Source organism: Podarcis filfolensis, assembly GCF_964270895.1.
Source record: "Podarcis filfolensis genome assembly, chromosome: 5".
NCBI classification, from domain to species: Eukaryota; Metazoa; Chordata; class Lepidosauria; order Squamata; family Lacertidae; genus Podarcis; species Podarcis filfolensis.
In genome coordinates this window covers 73,046,344-73,069,434 of record NC_139608.1, presented here as the reverse complement: position 1 = coordinate 73,069,434, position 23,091 = coordinate 73,046,344, and the positions used below count along the sequence as shown (strand labels likewise).

The 23,091-nt window shown below is 41.8% G+C and overlaps 1 protein-coding gene across 1 annotated transcript; it reads right to left on the bottom strand.

Moving 5' to 3' along the window:
• Positions 1-1,177: 1,177 nt before the first annotated feature.
• On the bottom strand, positions 1,178-22,743 carry TMEM26 (transmembrane protein 26). The gene is made up of 6 exons (XM_083614493.1): positions 22,386-22,743; positions 16,361-16,439; positions 8,843-8,935; positions 5,924-6,144; positions 3,534-3,610; positions 1,178-2,721 (listed from the first exon to the last, which is right to left on the bottom strand). The coding sequence occupies exons 1-6, from the start codon at positions 22,574-22,576 to the stop codon at positions 2,303-2,305; spliced, it is 1,080 nt and encodes a 359-aa protein (XP_083470619.1). The 5' UTR covers positions 22,577-22,743; the 3' UTR covers positions 1,178-2,302.
• Positions 22,744-23,091: the final 348 nt, after the last annotated feature.

Sequence of the window (23,091 nt, the reverse complement as noted above, 5' to 3'; positions counted from 1 at the left end):
TTAGAAGCAGCCACTTCATTGTGTTCATTGCATGCTAGCCCTTTAAAGTCACCCAGGTTCCCCTTGACTCCAAAGTATATTGAAAACGAGAAAGCCCAAGCATTAACCATCTCATGACCATTGCCTTCATGACTGGGAAGAAACAGCAGCATGGTTTTTTCCTGTGCATGCAGGAATATTAGCAGCATACCTGCATTGTATATACTTAGTCCCCACAGAGTTTCAAACACCTGGTCAAAACTTATTTATTTCAGGAGGCCATTGCACTCCAAATGCTTCTCAGATGTTTCACTTTTTTTAAAAAAAAGTTAGGAAGCCTTGAGGTTTTAAATTATGGGGGTTTAATTTATGTTTTAAATTTTGCATATTGTCTACTTTATTGTTGTAAGCCACTGATACCAACATGGTGAAAATCAGGATAAACGTGTTTTAATACACCTTTTCTATTTGAATGTTCAAAGTGTTTTAAACAATCATCTCAGCAAACCTTTGCAATAGTGTTGTTCTTTATTTTTCTAACTTAACATGGAAGCTGGTCTGCTTTTAAACCACAAAGGATTTACTTTTAGGCTCCAAGAAGCACTCAGTGGCTGACACCCCCCCCCCATTTTTGTAAATGTAAAAATCCAGCAGTTACTCTGTCTCCAGCCTTTCCTTAAGTGAAAAACACAGGTTCCTTGTTAGGTAAAGAGCAGAAGTAATGACAAACACTGCCGTTTTTATATGAGCAAAGCTGGAGATATAATTTTAGGTCGTGTACTAGGTAAAGAAGTCAATTCAAGCCAAGTGGGATAGCATTATCCAGTGACTGGAGGAAATGCAACCCTCAAAATTGCTGTTGTTAATAATTCCAGATACACCACAGAGCTACCTTCCCTCTGAGGCAGCTGACTGGAAGGAAGCAATTCTGGAATCTCACTCAAATAAGCCTAACATGACTCAGCACAAAATGTCATTTTTTACAACCATCCTGTATAACAGAGATGGGGAACCTGTGGCACCAAACCAGAAGCAAACTCAGCTGTGGAAGGGGCTTTGCAAAAAACAATAACCCAGCATGGGTGAAGCGAAACACCACTCTCTTCTATCAGCTGATGACCCTTTGCAAGCCCCCCTCCCCCACTTCACAATATCTAGACAAATGTGGATTTGGGAGTACCTTGAGCAGGGGGAAATGTCTGTGTTATCTGGACATTTATTTATTTTTTTCTTTGCAAACATTTGTCAAAAAATAAAAATATGTAAGCATGCAACCTTTACAACAGTGATTACAGTACTGAATATTCCACCCCACTTCATTCATATAATCCATTTGCTAATTCAGCATTTCTTTTCAAAGTCTGAGGATATGTGAAAACAACTTTTCACAATTTCATTTGTTGACTAGATCCTGAGGGAAATTCACACAATGCTCACAGAGAACCAGATATGCACTAGATAACTTCAACATCTGGCGTTTCTATCATCAGTTTTCATGCAGACTGTCCATAAAAAATAATTGACTCTTATTGATTGCCCAGCAGTTGGAACCATATTGAGAAGGTAAAAGCTATCACAGATTGGTGGTCTCCTAAAATGACCTGATATTGTGAAAAGGACAAGTACCGGTACCTTTGTATAAAACAACTGCTATAAAATCCTTCAAGGAAGTGAATTTGCTGTGGGGTTAAACCAGGCATAATGTTGATGAAATGCTGAGCAAGGTTTGGGGGGAAATGTCTTGCTTGGCTGTATCTGAAAGAAAGAACTGCATGCTCTTTTCACATTCCTACATGGGGTAAACACCACCATTATTATTGATCTAGTCAAGAGAGGCATAATACTAAAACAGTTCTTGCATTCATTGACTGTATAATGTTCTTACATCAGATGAGCGGAAGGGATGTGTTATTTCATTCATAAACTCTTGCATGCCGTTGTCACAGTTGAAGTGATTCCCCAGAGAGGTAAATAGTTTCTCTACCATACTATAGGCAAATATTCTGATAGCTCAGTGTCTTTAAGAGTCAATAGCTAAGTACTCCAACACATCACATTTTCTTTAAGTTCTGAAAAACTACCTCTATTTAAATCCCATTAAATAAATATACTGTGGATTTAGTGCCTGCCTACTTAAATCAGTAGGATTGCAACATTTCCATTCAAGCAAGTTTGCTGCTCCAACACTTCCTCTTGCTTCCGAGAATCAAATATTCATCTTGAAGCGGACAGGAAATATATCAGACTGCCTCTGATATGCCAGTCCCCTTTCTATGTAGCCAAGGGAGGAAATGACTGAACATCATGAAAAGGAGATCTGAGCTCACAGGCCGTCAACGGTGACTGATGAAGAATCCTCCAGAGCAACTGAAGGACGCTCCCTTTCATCGGTATCACAGTTGCTGGGTGGAAGGCTGATAGTGTTGGGCTCACATGGGCAACAGCCAACTCCTCCTTTCCGGCTGTTTGGCCGATTCCGAAGGGAGGCGTGGAAGTCTAATGATAACACTATTAGACGGTATAGTTGTAGCATCACAATTAAGATATTCTTAGCTGTGAAAAAGACCAGCATCTGGTTAATGACTTGGAAATAGCCCATCAGTATCAAGCGCACCACGAGGAAAGGGCCATCTTGAATGAACAAGCTGATGCCAATGTTCCATAGGTCTGCACTGTATCTGCAAAGAAGCAAACTGAAGACCCTCTTTGAGGAGCCTGGGCGACCGCAGCCAACATGTTGCACTACAAACAAGGAAGACCATTGTTATTATTACAGTAACATCAAGTGAAGCATCATATGAAGTCCTCATGATCGTTCACCGGCATTTTCAGGCAAATTTTCTGACTAAGCTTGCATGCAATTTTGCTTAATATACACATTTTTGCAAAGCTAGGTTACCTAATAAAATGATTTTTAGTATTTTGTTTGCACTAATATATTGTTATTATTTTTCAAAACTGGAGAACTGATTGGAAAATTCAGAGAAGTGTGAATTTTTAAGGGCGGCAGAGTTACAACTAGTGTATTGTTTTGGAAGTGTGAATTAGGTTGGTTCACCTTTAAATGAGAACTGAATTGAATTTCTCCTGCATCCAAAGCTTTCATTCACAGAAGTGAGATTACATGAGCCAGCAGTTTATGATCTCAGGTGTGGCAACTTCCGCAATTTGCTATCTACAGTGTAGAACTACAGGTATGCTTTCACTCCCATGTTACATTTCACATGTGAATGCCAGTGTAGAGACTACTTCTGGGATCTGCAGAAATCCACTTTAGTGTCGCATGTGAACTTTGCCATATCAGCTAAGTGATTGCTTCTTGTAAAGGGCTTTAGACAGATGCCAGCAACCCAGCACTTTTCACGAGACAAGAAGGCAGTTGTTCCCATTGGCTTATGTTACGTTTAAGGAAGTCAGAGTGGCATAAGCTTCTGGTGGGGGAAGTTAGTCCTTGCTAATCAAGGTTTCAGTGGTGAGGGTTTTTTCTTTATTTAGTGGCATGTAGAATAACCCCCTCTTGAGTTAAATCCTTGGAATTTGTTACTGTCACTCACCCGCAAGATCCAGGGGGAACTGCAGCATGCTCCAAGTCCATACGGCTAGGATTGCATACACGACAGTGCGGTTGGTCCTAAAATGAACAAAAATGAATGACATATACTTAAAAAGCAATCCCTCCAAAGTATATGGAATGCCATCATATTAAAATGCAACCAAGTCCAGCTCATGGGGCTGAGAACTTCTTAGGACCCCTCAATACAGTGGTACCTCGGGTTAAGAACTTAATTCGTTCTGGAGGTCCATTCTTAACCTGAAACTGTTCTTAACCTGAAGCACCACTTTAGCTAATGGGGCTTCCTGCTGCCGCTGCGCCACCGCCACACGATTTCTGTTCTCACCTTGAAGCAAAGTTCTTAACCTGAGGTACTATTTCTGGGTTAGCAGAGTCTGTAACCTGAAGCGTCTGTAACCTGAAGGGTCTGTAACCCGAGGTACCACTGTAGTGTGAAAATTCATGGAATCCAATCCAGGTATAGAAATAATGTTAAGGATATTTTACAAGACCAAAGACCAAATTTCCCCAGTTATTAACCAAAACATACTATAAAACAATCCAGCCTGAAAACAAGACATCCAATTAAGGTTTTTTAAAAAAATAAATAAATCCAAGCTTCCGTGTGTGTTGGCAGGACCCATTAGCAAAACTGCAGCCCAAGAGTTTGATTGGCATTTGTGAATTTATTATGGCATTCTGGCATGGTTACAGTAATGTCTCCCAGACCATTGTGCTCAGAATCTCAGGATGAGGAATGACCAAATAATATCCTATGGGCAGCATCCAGCTTCTGGCCTGTATCCTCCTGCCTAGTGCAAAGTGAAAATACAGCTCAGAAACTAATTGGATATGGGGAACTTGTGAGGTGGTGATAAGGCAGTCAGTGGTATGTGCAGGGGACAAAGCATGTTCTATATAGGTCAGGGCCTGGGATTCCTGAACAAAGGTATAATTCCCCTAATGGTCTCTTATAGCAGACTCCTATGCATGTCTGCTCAGAAGTAAGTTTCGTTGAATTAAACGGGGCTTGCTTCTGATTAGACTTGCTTAGAATTGAGCTATCAGCAAGCTCTTGGGAGCTGCTTTGTTTTGCATTTTCCCTTACACTGGGGCATCTCAGTCCTAGAGGCACATGTAGTGTCTGTTGCAATTTATTAAAATATTTGCACCCCTCCCCTTTTATTAAGCAACAAAAATGCAATAAAGTGCAAAACCAAAAGGACAACAGAGACAACAATCAAATAACAAATGAAACAAGGATATAACAGCAATTAAATTAGTTCTGTAGCTATCTTAGAGAGATACTAGCAGCAGTTTCAAATACGTAGTATCAAATACCCAACTGTGAAATAGTATTTTTAACTAGTGCCCCAAACTCTCCCTGTCTTGAATGTGTCCTTGAGCCAGCCTATACATTAGACAATGATGTAGCAGCTGATTACTGCTTGGAAGTGCTATTATGCATGTTACAGTGAATGTTCAAAATCAGGAGAATTACTGCATGCAAATATTGCCAAACCCAAATATGTTTTGTGTATGCCTAAAAATTGATTCCTGCTTTGGGAAATCCGTGAGTGAGTGCTGGCAGTAAGTGGCTATCAACATTCACTGTCTATGACGGGTGCACCCCTGAGATTCCTTATCTTTGTAACATTTCTCTGGGATTGACAGCATTCACATGTGAACGTTTCCATTTGCCTAATTTCAGATATTTGCTGAATCCGGAATGCTGTAAACCATTGTAATTCAGCAATTCTGGAATGAGACATTTTGCTTAGAAGCAGTACTGCTGAAAAAGGCAGAAAGACGCCGTGTCTAAGAGCCATTCATACTTAATCAACAGGAAAGAAGTTTGTTCCATTACCCTTTGCAGATGTCATTGTTGTGTGCTACAGTATTCCCCCGTTCCCACTTCTGCTGTCTGCAGGTACTGATCAGGAGCTAATGACTGAATCTCTATGTAATGCAGATGTTGCATTAGTCTAACATAGGTAAATGGGCAGCAAGATAGAGAAATACACTATCTGTGTTATCACTCCATGCACCTAGTAATGTAGGCATTGCCTCTGAAATCTCACACCGCAATAAATGAGCTACAGCTAAATCCCATTGAAAGCAAAGGAACAAGTCAGTTGAGATTAGCTTTTGTAGCACTGCTATTCAGTAGAACTCAGGAATGCCTAACTTTCTTTTATTGTTATTTTGCTGGATGCCTTTCATTTGCAAAGTGATACCGAACACTGCAGTTCTTAAATTCACAATCCTACTTGGACAAAAATTGCATCTTCCTATTTATCCGAAGAACATCTAGACTTTTCTGGTGAAGTTCTTCAGGGACTGACATGACCAAGGCCTCCAAAATAATGGGTGTTCTAGCAAATTACCTACCTTACGTTCTCAATTTCCATGGTCTCACTAGTGAATTCAAGTATGTCTGCTGCAGTACCCACAAACATAAGAAGGAGCTGCGACAACTGGTCCCGGGTGATTTCACCCCCAATGGGAAGAAGCCATCTCCCAATGATAAGCAGCAGTAGAAAGGTCTGGTGGAGACCAAGCATCCAAACTGACTCGCACACAGCGGAGATTGTGTTGACAAATTCTATGGCCTGTTGCAAAGAGCCATAAAAATAAGAATCAACATAGGAACTGTGGGAAATATGAACAGATACAGGAGTAGGGATGCGTGATTTGGTCAATTCCTGTCTCTCTCCATTTCTCATTAGTCCAATCTTAATTACAATTCTCCACATCTCCACATTTTAAATCCTCCCCCCAAATACCAGTATTTTAGTGTGAATACATACTACTTTTGTATGCAATTTTGCCTAAAATATACATTTTTGTAAAGAAATTTCCCCAAATAATGATGCCTTTAATATGCTATTTTTATTAATAGATGCATTTAGATGCACAACTAACCCTGATATCACTGGATGGAACAAGGTTTTTGGTTGTAACTGCTTTAAGAATGTTTTCAACTGTAATTGCTTTTAGAAAGTTTTAACTCATTTAGAATATTTCTGTTTGTAAATTGTGAGTCTTTTTGCCACCCTGGGTTCCTTGGGGAGTATGTACAAATTACTTGGCTCAGGAACTTGCAAAATTCGATGAAGTGCAAATTTTGAAGGACGGCTGTGTTTCATTTCCAATATTGTGCCAATTAGGTAGGTTTGCCTTTAAATGTGAACTGGATCAGATTTCTTCCTCATCCCTATACCTGAACCAGGACAGATGGTTTTCAGCACTTCTAAAAAACCCAATATGTTGGACTCATCTGAACATTCAGCAAAAGCTACCCAAAGGGAGCTTGGCGGTGTTCTGCCACTAGAGGCCAATTCACATGACTGTTCAGTGCATGGTAGGTGTGGAAGATGAGATCAGTTCATGTCGCCCTGGCCTCATGACAATCTGAATGTAAGATGGACTGGCTTTTGACAGTTGCATGAAGTCCATAGGCCCAGCTACCCCAGTATCATCTGCTCTGACCAAGAATGGCTGCTTAAGGTCTCAGGTTGGGGGTCTTTCTCAGTGATGCTGAAATCCCAGGAATAGAACTTGACATTTGCTCCATCACTAAGAGTAGCCCTCCAGAAATTTTAGGACTACAGCTCCTATCTTGCCAAGGACCAGTGACCTGCCTTAGTACAAATCAGCTTCCTATATTCCTAATCCTGCTTTTTCAGGGTTCCTGATCGTGTGGAGCTCTGCCTAAATTATTATTATTATTATTATTATTATTATTATTATTATTATTATTATTATCATTTAGACCCTGCCCATCTGGCTGGGTTTCCCCAGCCACTCTGGGCAGCTTCCAACAAAACATTAAAAAACAATAATCTGTTAAACATTAAAAGCTTCCCTAAACAGGGCTGCCTTCAGATGTCTTCTAAAAGTCTGGTAGTTGTTTTTCTCTTTGACATCTGGTGGGAGGGCGTTCCATAGGGCGGGTGACACTACTGAGAAGGCCCTCTGCCTGGTTCCCTGTAACTTGGCTTCTCGCAGCAAGGGAACCGCTAGAAGGCCCTCGGCGCTGGACTTCAGTGTCTGGGCAGAACGATGGGGGTGGAGACACTCCTTCAGGTATACTGGACCGAGGCCGTTTAGGGCTTTAAAGGTCAGCACCAACACTTTGAATTGTGCTCGGAAACATACTGGGAGCCAATGTAGGTCTTTCAAGACCGGTGTTATGGGTTCTTGGCAGCCGCTTCCAGTTCAGTGGCCGCTCCCAGATAGGAAGATACACATAGGAAGATACCCATAGGAAACATGGTTTTTAGTGTGCAGGGGCAGAATCTGCTCCTAGCCACTTTTGGCTCATTCACTGCATTTGTGGACATTTGAGGGCTATAAAGGGATATGCATCCTGGCAGCACTTCTTGACTTGGTGCCAGAGGTTTGTGGTTCACAATCCTTGAAATGACCCAGTTTTCTGGACAAATGCTTTCGGCATTAGTCATTCTGTAATATGGCTTGAATGGAAAGAGATATTTGATTGCTTTCACCTCACCACAAAGTAAAGAATTTACTTCTTTGTGCTGGGGGAAGGGGGGGGTGCAAAGAAGCCAGTGACATTTCTAATTACAATCATCTTGGCTAAAGAGGGCTATAAGGACAGATATAAGAACCAGCCTAGCCAACTTTGATACACACTACATATTATAGATAGTGTCTTGATAATGCCAAGGAAGTAATTTGCTAAACCTAGAAATGGATTAATAATGAGAGGAAGCTGTATTGTTATTGCCACAAATGTTGAAGGGGGGAAACCCTAGACCAGGCATGGCCAAACTTGGCCCTCCAGATGTTTTGGGACTATAACTCCCATCTTCTCTAGCTAACAGGACCAGTGGTCAGGGATGATGGGAATTGTAGTCCCAAAACATCTGGACAATAATTAGTGGAAACAAGCATACAGTACTTCAAACCATTGTTTATGAAGCTGGCTTGTTTTCACTAACTGGAGTTAAGATTAACCATAGTTGAATCACTATAAACTGTGATTAATCTAAAAAGAAGTGGAAGCATGGTCTCTTTAGGGTTGTACCAGAGGATGAGCATGTGACTTCAAGGGGAGGTTTGGCTCATTCTTGTAATACTAAACCCTTGAGATATTGCATTTGTGTGACATTATCTGCCACAGCGTCATTGCACAACTTAAGGACACTCTTTTAAAAGTAGGTGTCTTAGAAGACCTCACAACTGATAATACAACACAGTTCGCAGTAGTAGAATTCAAGATAGTTCAGACACCAACATTTCAAGAATTAAGTAGATGCTGTCATTTCATGAGACCCTGCTTACCGTTCCTATTATGGGACCATCTATGGCCTTGCTTTGATAAGCGGGTTCATATTTTGGAGTGAATGGCCGCATATCCGATTCATTATGGCAAGCCTGCAATAAAAATTCAATTCAGGAGATAAATCAGTCTCTAATTCTGTATAGACATTAATTAAAATAACCCATATTGCTTAACACTGCTGTAATGTGTGGACCCTCCTACACTGTTCAGGTAACATGAGAAACCCCAGAACATGTGGAAAGAGTCCAAATGGCAGCATTGTCCCAGTTTCGAAATGATCCACACTGGGGTGGGAGGAGCAACAGCATAGGCTCCTCCTCCCTCCAGGCTTCTCAGATTACAGGCAGGAAGGAGCTCATTTGGCACAGACATGATGTAAGAAGGGCCCCTGTGAATATCTTCAGAACAGCAACTGACAAACAATATTTTTTATTGCATAAAGATTGTGAGGAAAGGCAAGGGAGGTAAACCTTAAAAATCATTTGAATGCAGGGCAGCAATCCTTCTGCACCAAAAAAAGGATGTGTGGTTGAAAACTGAATTTGACTCTCATTGACTTGTTCATTATTTAACTGGAGGAGACCATTAAAAACATCTAAAGTGGAAAACTGGATGAGGTTTTTTAAAGAGTGGCTGGAGAAACCAAGCCAGATGGGCTGGGTAGAAATAATAAATTATTATTATTAAAACCTATCTTCCTAACAATCTCTCATTTCAGGCCAATAAGAAGCTCATTCTGGAATTTTTGACTGAGTTGCAAGCAACAGAATATTTTGTTCCTCTTACATTTCTTCCAAGGAAGAGCAGAAGTATGTCTCTTATCTCTCTCACCCTTTCACATTTGCATGCAGTATGCTTTGGAAGTAAGGCAGATGTCAAAAGCTGAGAGACTTAGGCTGCAATCCTATGCACACTTTTCCAGAAGCAAGACCCATTGAGTATTGGAGGCCTTTGCTTCTGCTTAAACGTGCAGAACTTTGGGCTGTTAAGTTGTGACCAAGAAGTTTCCGGTTCAAATCTCCCTTCTGCCATAGATTCATTAGGATAACCTTAAGCAAGCCTCAGTCTCTACTCCTCATCTGCAATAACGGGATAATAAATACTGATCAGATTTACAAGGTGGTTGTAAAGATTAATGATGTAATATATGAACCCTCTGAATGCTGCATACTGAGTTGTTTTATTTTGCCAAAGTATCCATTGGTTTTCAGCTGGAAACCTGAAATTTCATTCAGCTACTCACAGGTGTACCTCACACCACTTTACTAAACACAGATTAGATTGTAAACTGAATGCAATGGATGAGTGAAGTTAGGGCACTGGAGGCCCCATATTTCGTATATTAAAAGACTGTGAATCCTCTCATACATAGGAGCCAACTCCTAGGGTCTGTTCAGCCCCACCCCCATAAAATATTTGAGGGGTCCCTCCCCCAAAGTTGATGGACATTGCCATTCAAATGGTGGTCATGTGCCATGTCTTGTGATTGATTATGCGGGGCAGGGCTTACCTCCCCCCCCCCACAATATTTTATTCAAATTGGCACCCCTGATAACAGCCAAGGCTTTAAGGGGAGCCAGGGACTAGGATTGGGCAGGCATGACACCTGCTATACCACCTTGGGTTGAGCAAAGATACTCTCCCATCTGCCTTTCTGTCTCTCTGCCTGCCTGCCTGCCTGCCTGCCTGCCTCTCTCTCTCTCTCTCTTAATCTATCTATCTATCTATCATCTATCTATCTATCTATCTATCATCTATCTATCTCTGAATGAATGTAATTCTGTGATTCTCAAATACTTTGATACCTGCATCTGCTGATCAGCTTCAAACAGGTTTGTGAAAGTACACCTGACCATGTAGACATTTTGATCTTGTTTCAGGAAGAAGATTATTTGATTTTTCTCTCTCTCTCTCTCTCTGCACTCAGACTTCGTTTTCAAGTCAAAACAGGCATTTTGAGGCATGAAGGTCTCTCCTTGTATCCTCAAAAATGTGCCATGGTTAGGTTTTTAACAAAGCAACATTTAATTTAATCTCCCCTTTATTTCCGTATATATTTAGAACTGCTGCCAGCAGACTGAGATTTTCTGCTACGACAGGGTCAAAGGTAAGCTGCAATTTCAGTGCACATTCTCATGTCAAGAGGGAATTACAATACATCTTTTATATTTGCTTTGCTTGTAAACTCCAGAGATAACGAGTGTCAATTGTGTTGTTGGAAGGAGTCTCCGGTTCTCTGGAACTGCCTTTTGTTTTAGCCACATATAAGGAAAGTTGTAGTCATTGTGGACCTCAAACTAGTTTTGGCATTAAATGTGTCTTTGCATTTAAAGTACATTTTTAAAAAGGAAAAAAACCTGACAACTAACAGCATCAGAACAAACATGAAGAAAGAAATTAACCAATTCATCTCCTGTTACAGTCGTGAGGAAAATTCCTCCTCTAAAGCTAGTGTTCGCCTTGGAAGAAAATTCCCCATTGGTGCGGATTTGCATCCTTAAAAACCTATTCATGCAATCTGGCTGTTTAAAAAAACCTGCATCTTACTTGCACACATACACACACATTTAATGCCATGCAGTTCTCCCATGGCTATGCAACGAAACACTTGGAATGAAGTCAAGACTGCAATTGCTTTACCAGAAACAAAGCAGTCCTTATAATTGCTAGTTACTGCTTGGAACATGTTTTACAATCTGAGATTATATATATATATATATATAATCACAGCTGTGTACATAATGGCCTGGTTTGCACATCACCCTAAGTGAATCTCAGCTTATAGAGAATGTGTAAGCATGTGGGCTCTGGGAGAGGTTTGCAACCACTTTGCTCCTCTCTGGCCTTTTGACTGCTGTGTCACACTGAGCTGAGCCAATTTTTGCCTCACTGTGTCATCTGAAGATATGGTTAAGCTCTCGCCTTACTAACCATCCTGCTCAGCCCTGCCAACTGCTGCTGAGGAGAGAGCTTAACCACAAGTCCCATTTGGATAGCCTGCAAAACCATGGCTTTGCTCAGCGCAACGTGGCAGCAAAAAAAGGACCAAAGAGGTTGCAGATTCATCTTTCGGAGTCTGCACACTCACATGTTGATGTTAAACCATGGTTTGGGTTAGTGTGGTGTGCAAGCCTGGCTACCGTTAACAAAGTGCACTGCAAGATAATACTGAACTGTTTGGCCCTCTTCAGATGTTACTCAGGGAGGAGAATTCTCGTAGATAGAAGGAGTGAGGTTGTGCTGCCAAGTTAGCCTGCCCCAGGAAGTTCCTGTGCTGAGTGGGAACATCTGAAGAGAAACCTCTATGTACAAGTATAGTTGTGTGTGGCATGGGGCTAGCTCAAACCTGCAGCCTCACCAGCACAGACCCACTCCAACATGGGAGAGCCTTCCATACTTGAAGAGAACTTAAAGCAACTGCTTTATTTTATTGAAATGAGAGGCTTATTATTCATCTCTCTTGCTCTCTCCCAGTTATGCAGTCGACTTGATTCATTCATGAGGTTATAAAAACGTGGCCTTTTCTTTTTTATTATTAATAATATGACAGATGAATTTTTAAACGTACAATAAATGGACTTTGCATGCACAATGGAAATATCCCAAACCACAATTTTTACAATAAACCAAACTCCCCCCTCACCTGCAGTAATGCATGAAAAACCAAGCCCTTATCAAAAACAAATGAAGACCATTTTACCTGGGAAAGATTCAGCAATTCTTCAAACTTTTCTGAAATCAATAAGCTGTAAATTTTTCTATAACTGCCATACCCAACACTCTGTTTAGCCTGTTTCTAACATCTGGCATCACTGGAGACTTTCAGAATCTGGATATATATATATAAGCTTCCACTAATATGTGTTGTACAGAATTCTGTTTTTCCTTTCAAACAGGTGTAGCATTTTCTGGCCAATTTTGGCCCCTTTACTGCATACATTTCCAGAAGGCTTTGTAGGGGAAAGTAGCATGAAAAGTGTCCAAGAATAACAACCATGCAATATTGCATGCTATTACAATACTGTATTTTTGCCTTGATTTCCAAAGATGTTACTCAATAGGTGCCTGATGTCTTAGAATATGCTTGCTCTATTGACTTTGATAACTGGTGGCCCATATGTACCAAAAGCAGCCCAGTTGCATACCCCTCAACTGTCCTAAATTGAGCAGCACATCCTGGAATTAAAGAAGCCATCCCAGCTTCTGATTGGATCCTGGAATGTCCCATTTTGTAGTCCAGTGTTCTGGCATAAGACAGCTGGCTCGTGACAACTGACCAGAAGATGCTCATCTTTTGGGCTTGTGCTCTTGCACGAGTCAGTTATCTCCTGTGAGACCTCAGGATCAAAAAACAAGCATCCTGATTTTGATCAGTGGGATCTTGAAGGTTACACATTCGTGAAGGCTGGGCACTAATGTCTAGAACAGTGGTGGGTAACTCTTTTCAGGTCAACAACTGCATTGTCATGGTGGGACAACTTTCAGGGGTCAGCAGACCTATGCACAATCATACATCCTTAAGATGCACACAGACTCATACACAATCACATACCCATATAAAATCACACAAACAAAGCTATTTCCCATGGAAACAGAGGCATAAGTTTAATTCTTAGTACCTCCACTCAAGTTTCACCTTCCATTTTCTCCAGAAAAAAACAAGTTTGTAAAAAACTTTTTTTAAAATCTGCAGCATCCTATGTCTTTATAACATATCAGAGGGGTGTACAGGAAATTAAAATTAAGTATAAGAGATACTGGACAATAATTCAGAATTTCATTCAGAACAGGCTTGGGTAAATTAACCATGCATCTAAAGAAGAAGAAGAAGAAGAAGAAGAAGAAGAAGAAGAAGAAGAAGAAGAAGAAGAAGAAGGAGAGGAGTTTGGGAGTAGATCGCTGGACCTTGGCGCTCCCCACTGAACAGCTGATCGATGGAGGTCACCAAAGGGCTGGATGAAATCTAGCTGCAGGCACATCTGGCCTGTCCCCACCCTTGGACCACAAGATGCTTGCTCAGATGCCTTTGATAGCTGGCTGTTTTCTTCTGTTCAACCTATAGGCAGCTATTCATTACATCACATATTCGTAGAAGTCAGTTGATGCATGCACTTCAGGTTTGCTGAATTAACATATTTCTTAATTCCTCAAGTTTCTTAATCATGTTAGGTTCCTGAACAATTTACAAAAGAGAAGACCAGCTGAACTTGAAAACATTCCATAAAGAAATATATTATATAGCTAGGTCTGCGATTCTAAGCACACCTATTTGAAACTAAATGCTGTTGAATGCATCGGGACAGGTTTCAAAGGACTGTAGACAGGGGCCGACTTCGGTATTTCAAATTTCAGCAGCTCCCTGTGCGAGGCCAAAAGTCGGTGGCTCCCTCTCCCACCTCTTGCCTTCCTTTCTGCTCAATTTATTACATCATAGTTGCAACGCCCTGCAGCACCCCCTAGGCCGCACTTCCCTAAATCTGCCTCTGCTGTAGATCTCCTGTGGACAGAGTTGAACAACTCTCTACATGTGTTCTTCGGGTCTCTGGACAAACTGTAATATATAATACAGTGGTACCTCAGGTTAAGTACTTAATTTGTTCTGGAGGTCCGTACTTAACCTGAAACTGTTCTTAACCCGAAGCACCACTTTAGCTAATGGCGCCTCCTGCTGCTGCCGCGCCGCCGGAGCACGATTTCTGTTCTCATCCTGAAGCAAAGTTGTTAACCTGAAGCACTTTTTCTGGGTTAGCGGAGTCTGTAACCTGAAGCATATGTAACCTGAAGCGTATGTAACCCGAGGTACCACTGTATATGCTAAAACAGTGCTTTATAATATATCATTCAGTCATGCATGACTTACAGCATAGCCCGATGGATATTTATACAGAAGCATGGCTTGTGTACACACCATACATTTAAAGCATGCAACTTCCTCCAAAGAATCCTGGGATCTGCAGTTTGTTTAGACTGCTCAGAATTGTAGCTTTGCAAAGAGTAAACTACTGTTGTAGGGATTCTTTGGAAGAAGCCATGGGTTTGAAATGTGTTTTAAAGGCATTGTGTGTACACAAGCTGGACATAAGTCCCATTGAGTTCTATAGAACTTACTCCCCAGTAAGGGTACATACGTTTGTTCTGTTAGACTGCAATTCTGTGCACACTTGCCTAGGAATAAGCCTCATTCCACACTGTGGAGCTTATTTCTGAATCAACAGTCATTAGGTTGTGCTTGAATTTTCCTGTTTGTGTGACCTTGATGTACTGGTCCGAACATTGATATAATGCCATGCAACTGTGTATACTGCGATTTACTGAAGTACTGAATGTCAAGTGTAAATGAGCCGTGGCAATGAGCAAGGAAAATGACATTAATATAATCGTAGTCGGTCATGTGTAATAAAGCAAGAAAAGGAGAAATGTAAATGGAGCACAAATTGCAATGTTTAATGGGATTCTAAGTAGTGATAGTGCATGAAAATCTCTCAGCGATGTCTAACATACTACCAAGAGACAGACTGTGATTTCAGTGACATCATAACACTTATGCACAGATGTCTTTCTGGGTTGGTAACCCTCTTAATTAATTCCACATGCAGCAGGAGGTTAACTCCTGCAACCAGGGACTGAAGTTGTTTCTTCTCATGCACTGCCTATAAGACTAGCAAGCTATTAGAAATATTTAAAATTTCCCCTTCGCTCCACGTATAGCTTCATCTTATAACTATGATTGCGTATAATAGATGAAAAATGAAAAATTCTGTAATCCAGATTCTGTAATAAAACTAATAAAAGCTGGCTTTTGTTGCCTGTGTAAGAAATGCAACATGAGCCAGTTGCACAATTTCTCTTACTTTGCATCACTTACAGTGCAATCCTGTGAATGTCTGCTCAGTCAAAGTAACCCCTATGCACATCAATGGGACTTACTTCCAGGTAAGTGGGGAACCTATTGCCCTGCAGATGTGAACTTCTGGATTATGGGATCCCCATCACTGGCATATAGGATTGCTGAGTCCTATTTGGCTGTATTACTGAATCCAAGCTTAATTATTTGCATGAATTATTATGGGGTTTCTTAACGGTGTATCAATAAATTATTTATTTATTCGCTTCACTTATTAATTGCTTCCTACAAGGCTTGTCGAATGAGGAAAGTCTTCAAGAGATGCCAAAAAGGACAACAGAGATGGCCTGAGTCTGATGGGTGATGGGAGGCAATTTGAAACAACAGGGGCCACCACAGTAAAGGCCTGATCCCAAAATCAAACAGAATGGACTTCCTGGTAAGATGGTATCTGCATGACGCCCCCTCTTGCCGAGCGCAGCTATTTGTTGGGTATATAAATATATAAATACAAGTGTTCTGTGTTGGGGGCTGACGTTTCAATACCTCAGGTAGAAAATTCAAATCACACCCTTTAATGGTGCCCAAATTTAGCTGCCTGAAGCAGCTTGGCTCACCAGCCCAGCCTGTACACCCACCCATTGTCATCATATGCTGTAGGAAAGAACAATACCTGACTCCCAAAATGAAGCTCCAGAAGCCACAGTGAAGGCACTATGCTAATCAGGTAGATGAATATTGCTGGGGAAAACCTGGGAAGGAATAAAAAGAAACTGGATTTACCAAGCTTAGCCAGAATTGCACAGTTTATCATTTTCTTCTGTCAAAACAATTAAGTGATGGGTTGGATAAATATTATGTGACGCCATGTGGAAGAAAAAGAAACAGGGGGATTCCATTCTGTTTTGAACGATACTCAATGATCTTAACCCCCCCCCCCATAAATATTTGTTGAAACTCTGATTTTCAGGAGGGTTTTGTATGCTGAATACTCCCCTACTTTTTGAAGTGGTGGCTGGGGCTGCATCTTCAGACAACAACAACAGCAGCAATTCTGAGGCTCATAAAACAACAACAACAACAACAATAACACATTATTGCTCTGCTTACCCCCATTTTTCTGAGCAGTGAGGAATTCCAGGAATACAGAACCAACTTGAGTTTCATTTTCACTGGAAAGGGATCACTGGTATTGCCACAGAGCAACCCACACTGATCATCTGACACACAGAAATATGACAGGAAACCTGTGACAATAATTCTGGTATGCACTTCTGGTTCAATCTTTTCTTGGGATGTGGTTTTATTTTGGGTTTAACTGCTCCGATGTAATCTTTAGCACTGATGGTTTACCCAATGCTTTTCCAAGTTCGATTTACATTTACTATATGAGCTGCCCTGGCCTTAGGCTATGTACTGACTGTACATTTAAAGCACACGACCCTCCCCTCCCGTCCTGTCCCCCGGACATATGGGAACTGTAGTTTGTTAAGGGTGCTGGAAATTGTGATGGGTAAATTACAGTTCCCAAGATTCTCTGGGGAAGCCATGCAATTTGAATGTTTGGATGTACGCAGTCTTTTAGAAAAAGTTTATGAATGAATGAACTAGCCCTTGCTCCCACAAGTCAGCCAGACCCGCTCTCTGTGGTATAATACCTCCATTGTCCATGCCCTCTGCCACCACCCCAGCCCTTACTAAACCTTTTCAGCCAAATTTTGGAAGCATAATAAATAGCCTTGAATCAGCATATGCAAAATATCTTCAATTTAGCATACATGAAGGAAAAGTCCCAGTCAAACTGAACTGCCAACACTGTAAGTTCTTTATGCTAATTCTCTACCACTGCTTAGAAACTACAGTAATTCAGCAGTATATAGGTAGCTTAAATAATAAAATACAGTGGTTCCTTGGTTTGCATACATCTTGGTTTGCATACGTTTTGGATTACAAACACGTCAAATGTGGAAGTGTGTGTCCCGGTTTGCAACCTTTTTTTTAATTGCAACCCATTATTTTTATTTATTTTAACGAACAATTTTTTTCCCCGGAGGCCCCATTGGTGGAAGCACGCCTTGGGTTACAACCTGTTTTGGTTTACAAACAGACCTCCGGAATGGATTATGGTTGTAAATCTAGGTACCGCTGTACTATGTTTGCTATCATGATCAAGGCTGCTGCTCTTTTTCTAAACTTCCAAATTGGTGTAGTGGTTAAGAGCGGTAGATTTGTAATCTGGGGAACCGGGTTCGCGTCCCCGCTCCTCCACATGCAGCTGCTGGGTGACCTTGGGATAGTCACACTTCTCTGAAGTCTCTCAGCCCCACTCACCTCACAGAGTGTTTGTTATGGGGGAGGAAAGGAAAGGAGAATGTTAGCCGCTTTGAGACTCCTTCGGGTAGTGATAAAGCAGGATATCAAATCCAAACTCCTCCTCCTCTTCTTCTTCTTCTTTCTTTTTGATCACTTACTATATCATTGTTCCTACGAATGGATTTTCTCTCCAGCCTTTCAATAAGGAAGCCATGCAACTTGTTTCCATCTGATTGCTGCAATATAAAGCAGGTGTCCAAGCTGAGAAGCAATTGTGGCGGGGAACTCACTCTGCACTGGATGACGGCTTCCCCACTAGGATTTCAGTGTATGAAAAATTCTTCCAGCTGGCCAGGGACTGATGCTGATCTAATGAAGTTGTCTTCAGCCAACTGACTTTGGCTCAAGCTATCTCTTCAAAAGAAGACATCTTGAGAAAACATTCTTGGCCAGCCGCACTATATTCTTTCCTCGCAGTGTCTGTCATTAAGAACTAATTCATCACCATCTCTCCAGCCTTTTCGTTATGTAATAAGAAAGGCATATATCTTTATTTGCAATTAGCGAAAGGTCAGTCGTGATGCTGCATGCGGAGGTGAAGAGGGGGCCCGTATGTCAGAGGGAAGACCCAGAGTAAAGAGGGATACTGCATCCTTTTCGGTTGTAACAGGCTGGTTTTGTTGCGAGCAAAATAGTACCTGAGGTGCAGCATGTTATTTTTTCCCCATATGAGTGAATGGTACCCATTCATTTATATGGCAGATTCTTTAAAAGGCATTCTCAGAAAGACTGTTGGATTGGGGGTTACACGCATCTGCTGTCTCTTGTTCTCCAGTTTCTTAGAGACAGCAGGGTTTTCCTCAAACCTTTCTTTTTCAGGACGTTGTAGTTGTGGTCTGACAGCCACTGGTTTCAGGCCAGAACAAGTTGGGCTCTGAGGCAGAGGGAGCAGTGGGAGGTATGCTCTAGGAAGCTAAGGCAGGCAAGAACTAACTTCCCAGGTAGGGCTCACTAGGGAAGAGGTGAGGATCACAAGCCTCTTGTTGGCTTAGGCCAGTTGGCCTTACCTTTACCTTTACCTTTACTTTTACCATACCATAGACATGCAGGCCAACTGGCTTGAAGAAGGACAGTTTCATGGGCTCCAGTTGGCCTGCATGTCTATGGTATGGTAAAGGTAAAGGTAAAACGCATGTGGGGTGCTACAAATAGCGGTGTTTTTGCTACAAAACAATTACAAAACTTTGGCACCAGTTTCAAGGGGATCCCAGATTTTGGGGTTCTTAGGTAATGAAGCTCACGTACCCTTATCCCCAAGACGGACTCTGCTCTCTTTCTCTGTTTGGGAGTCATGTTCTCTTGCCAAATCCTGCCTACGATTTCCAGGAGCTCAGGCAGCTCCTTGATATCGTCCTGCAGTGCCATTCCAGATTTTTCTGAGTTGGGTGGTAGGCCGAGATTCTCAAGGCCACCCCTGAATATTTTCAAGATTAAACTGCAGAAAATCTGTACACTAATGAGCATAAATTACAGCACTGGAAAGTCTCCCTTTTTCTTTTGTGAGCAAAGAGATTTGTGCCTTCGATATGCATACCCAGCTCATAGGAATGGTAACTTGGCATAATAAAAACCGTGCAGAAACTTCCCCTTCCCCATAGGAGTTTCCTCCTTGGATCCTGCAAAGGGTCTGCAGAAGACCCATAAAGTTCCAAGGTGAAGCCTTCACAGCTGGGACTGCCTCATCACAAGTAGCAGTCCAGCTCCTCACCTCTGCTTAAATTCATCACAGGACCATATCGTGGGTGCACAGAAGCGGACAGAGAGATCTGCATGTTCTATCAGACAAACAATTGTCTGTCATGCGGATTTGATAAACCAACACAGGGCTAGTTTCCAAAGATACACCCAAGTAATAGGAAACTCTTTTCATTTTTGGGGAATGAAGTCAGAGAGCCAAAGCATCAGCTGATGACATGACAAATGCATCACTGGCAAGTACTTCTGTACACATTTCACTGTGGCTTGAAAAAGGACAGTTTAATGGGCTCACAACCCCTAGGTTTTCCCCTTTGGCGTGAATGAGAAAACAAAAAACTTTGCTTAGGAAAAATGCAAACTGGACTAGGAATCACATAGTCAAAAAAGAAAACCTCCAAGTAGGGATGGAAGAATCTGTCCATTGTAGTTCTATCCATTTCTCATTTTTTTCCAATCTGAAATTCAGTTCTCCATACAGTGGTACCTCAGGTTACATATGCTTCAGGTTACATACGCTTCAGGTTACAGACTCCGCTAACCCAGAAAAAGTGCTTCAGGTTAAGAACTTTGCTTCAGGATGAGAACAGAAATCAGGCTCCGGTGGCGCGGCAGCAGCAGGAGGCCCCATTAGCTAAAGTGGTGCTTCGGGTTAAGAACAGTTTCAGGTTAAGAACGGACCTCCGGAACGAATTAAGTACTTAACCCAAGGTACCACTGTATTTCTGCATGAAATCCTTACGAAAGTTCTTCAGTACTATATTGTGAATTTCTACTAATAAAAACATTTTGTGAGCTGTTTTAACTAACATGCACATTTTTACAAGTGAATTTTAATAATAATAATGCATTTTTGTATATTGTGTTCATTAATATGTTCATTTTAATGTACATTTCCCACGAATAGGCACATTTTGTGAAACATTGTAGAGCTGCATCACAAAATACAGATGATTGTGAATTTTAAAGGATGGCTATGGTTCAGTTCTCATCTTCTTTCAGAAAGTAGAAATTCGATAGATTTGGCTCTAAATGTGAACCAGATTTCTCTTGCAACCCTACCCAAAGGTAGTATTCTCATATTGCTTGCCTCAAGAAATCATGGAGATGTTTAAATAAGCCAGTTCACATAGTTTGTGGTTGAGAAATCAAGAGATGGGGAAGCTTGTGTGAAATGGGCCCCTCTCCGTCTTTTGCTTATTTATACGTGTATTTCCATAAACAAAGCAACTGGTGATTGTGTGATTCCCCCTTAGGTCAGATTGGAGCTTGTTGTGGCTTATGACCTGCTAGATAAAATCCAGTAAAGTTAGAGGAGGGCAAAGTTGCCATACCTTTCACCATGGTAAGAAAGAAGAACCAGCCTTCACAAAGGTAGGCTGCTACAGTGTTAGCAGTTTGGCACAAGCTAGCTTTAGGTGTGTGGTTTGGCTGAGCCAAGATTTGTTAACAAATCTTACTGCCTTTTTCTCTTTTAACCATGCCATCGTTCGTTAAACTGCCTGAAAGGATCTGCTGCTGGAAGTTCCATTCCATACATGTCGTAATGCATGTAACCGTTTCTCTAGACTACGCAGCATTGCCAAGTAATTGCTTATTTGGAAAGACCGCCTTCCTTGCATTTTCTGAGTTGTGAAGTGAACAGAGGATGCTCGGTGCAATTGCACTGGATCCTCCACAGTGCTCCAAGCAAAAGTGTACACTAAGGCGACTCTTCAATTAATCACTTCAAGATTTCCAAAGCAAGGGAAGTGTCTTGGTTGAAAAAGTCTGGAGTTGCACAGAACGCTGGGGAGGCAATCCGTACGTTTCTTTATTTTGCTGACTCTACATTTCCCCGTTGGCTCTCACTTGCCTTTGTTGCAACGGGGCACAGTGTCTTATAATACATGAAGAAATCAACTCCTATGGGAACTGTGGATCAATACCAGTCATATGTCATAGCAGGAGGGGAGGATCATTTTAGCCACAGTCTGATTTATACCAAATTCTACAAATCCACTGTGTTGCTAAAACTTTGACCCCCATATAAACTTGCCACCTGATAAGCTATTGCTCAAATGATCTCAAGCCTTCTGTCTGCACACACGTTTGTGTTTTTTTGCTGGACTTGTTGCTTCTTTTGCAAGCCCCCCTCCCCACCCCCCTGCAGCACAGGCATTGATGCTTCTCCTCTGCCTCATGCTTTGGGTCATCCTGATCTGCCACCCTTCTTGCTCTCTGTGGCGAAATGCAAATAGCTGCGGTGTCCCCTTAGTTGCTTAGCCTTCCAAACCAGCAATAAAGACAAGCAAGTGCTTCTGAACCTGAGTCAGAAAGTGCCACAGCATTTCCGTTGCATTTCCAGGAGAAAGTTTGATTCAGAAAAACCTTGTTCAAAAGAAGAGAGAGAGAGAGAGAGAGAGAGAGAGAGAGAGAATGGAAGGAAAGAAGGAAGGAAGGAAACTCTATTGAACTAGAATGGGACAAACTGGAGGACTGGGGATGGAGTTTGGGGGAGGGGACGATAAACTGTTGCAGAAGACAAAGGCTGTAAGCTCTAATAAGAGCCCGGTTCAAAGATTCTGATAGGAAGCAGATGTAAAGCAACAGGCAGGCAGGCAGAGAGAGACCAGGAGAGAATTGCTTACCATTTGTAGCCTCTGCCTTGCTTAAACTTGAGTGTGAGCACTGTTTCTATGCAGAGCGGGAGATTGAGCAATGCCAGCAGCCAGTATTTGGGCTCCTCCATAACTTTGGTCACTCTCCAGACTCCAAGCAGGGAGTGCAAGGCAAAAAGCAGTCGAGTCGCCAGGGCATTGAGCAGCACCAGCAGTTCCATCCTGAATTGAGCTTCCCTCTCTTTCCCCGCCTCCTCCTCCTCTCCTCCAGCACCAAAAGGGACCTTGGTGCCTGGGAGTAGCAAAAGGGGGAGAGTCACACTGGATGCTCTATGTGACGGGCAGAACTTTCCTCTTGTTCCATCTCCACAAAGGGGCCCATTATAACAAAAAGAAACAGCCTTGTCCCTCCCCCAGACTTCCTGAAAACTCTCTGAGAGAAGGGGGGGGAGGGAATCAAAACCAGACGGCAAGATTTGCAGTGTTAATGCAGGACCCGGAGAGACGGACCTCTCAGGAACTGTGGCTTCACCAGGAACCTGGCCACAAATGTGCATTTTTTTATTTATAAATGGGCTATCTTTTCTGCTGCCTTTATAGCAGCACCACATTTTGCCAATTGCTCTTGAGTTCAACAGAGAGAAGAAGCGAGAAAAATTGCCTATCCGTTACCCAGGAGGTCTTATTTTAAAAGACTGGTCCTCTTAATGGATCTTAATAGATCTTAATGGAGGAG

Coding starts and splice junctions, on each gene's coding strand:
- TMEM26 (XM_083614493.1), bottom strand. CDS start 22,576: ATGGAACTGCTGGTGCTGCTCAATGCCCTGGCGACTCGACTGCTTTTT. Junction 8,936..16,360: donor AGCTTCATTTTGGGAGTCAG/GTATTGTTCTTT, acceptor TTTTTATTGCAG/GCTTGCCATAATGAATCGGA. Junction 2,722..3,533: donor GTTCCCCCTGGATCTTGCGG/GTGAGTGACAGT, acceptor CCTTGTTTGTAG/TGCAACATGTTGGCTGCGGT.